At 68.5% G+C, this 349-nt stretch overlaps 1 protein-coding gene across 1 annotated transcript in view; it reads right to left on the bottom strand.

The window, feature by feature from the left end:
- The window catches only part of Foxj2 (forkhead box J2), a gene marked incomplete at its 5' end in the record, with an annotated part of 8,244 nt that overhangs the window by 3,225 nt on the left and 4,670 nt on the right, over positions 1-349 (bottom strand). The window contains 1 exon segment of the mRNA XM_013023576.1: positions 172-343. Coding sequence (XP_012879030.1) covers positions 172-343 — 172 coding nt within the window.

The following is a 349-nucleotide window of genomic DNA, read 5'->3' as shown; positions in this document are numbered from 1 at the left end:
CCGTGGTGGAGGCCGAGGCCGGGGGCCCCGTGGTGGAGGCCGAGGCCGGGGGCTCCGCGGTGGAGGCCGCCCAGGGAGCCTCGTCCCCAGGACCCTCAGGCCGTGGGTTCGAGGCCCAGGCCTGACCGGATGAATGAATGAATGAGTGAATGAGTGAGTGAGCGCACTGACCGTGCTGGGAGGCGGCGGCGGCGGCGGAGGAGGAGGAGGAGGAGGACTTCTCCAGCATGGACTTGTACAGGTTGCGGAAGGACCAGCTCAGGTCCTGGAAGTTGATCTCGGAGTAGGAGAACTTGAAGTCGGGGTTGGCGGTGTAGAGGGGCGCGCCGCCTTCCGCCACGCCGTCCCG

Source organism: Dipodomys ordii, unplaced genomic scaffold, assembly GCF_000151885.1.
Source record: "Dipodomys ordii isolate 6190 unplaced genomic scaffold, Dord_2.0 Scaffold69, whole genome shotgun sequence".
Lineage (NCBI taxonomy): Eukaryota > Metazoa > Chordata > Mammalia > Rodentia > Heteromyidae > Dipodomys > Dipodomys ordii.
This window is presented reverse-complemented; position numbering and strand designations above follow the sequence as displayed.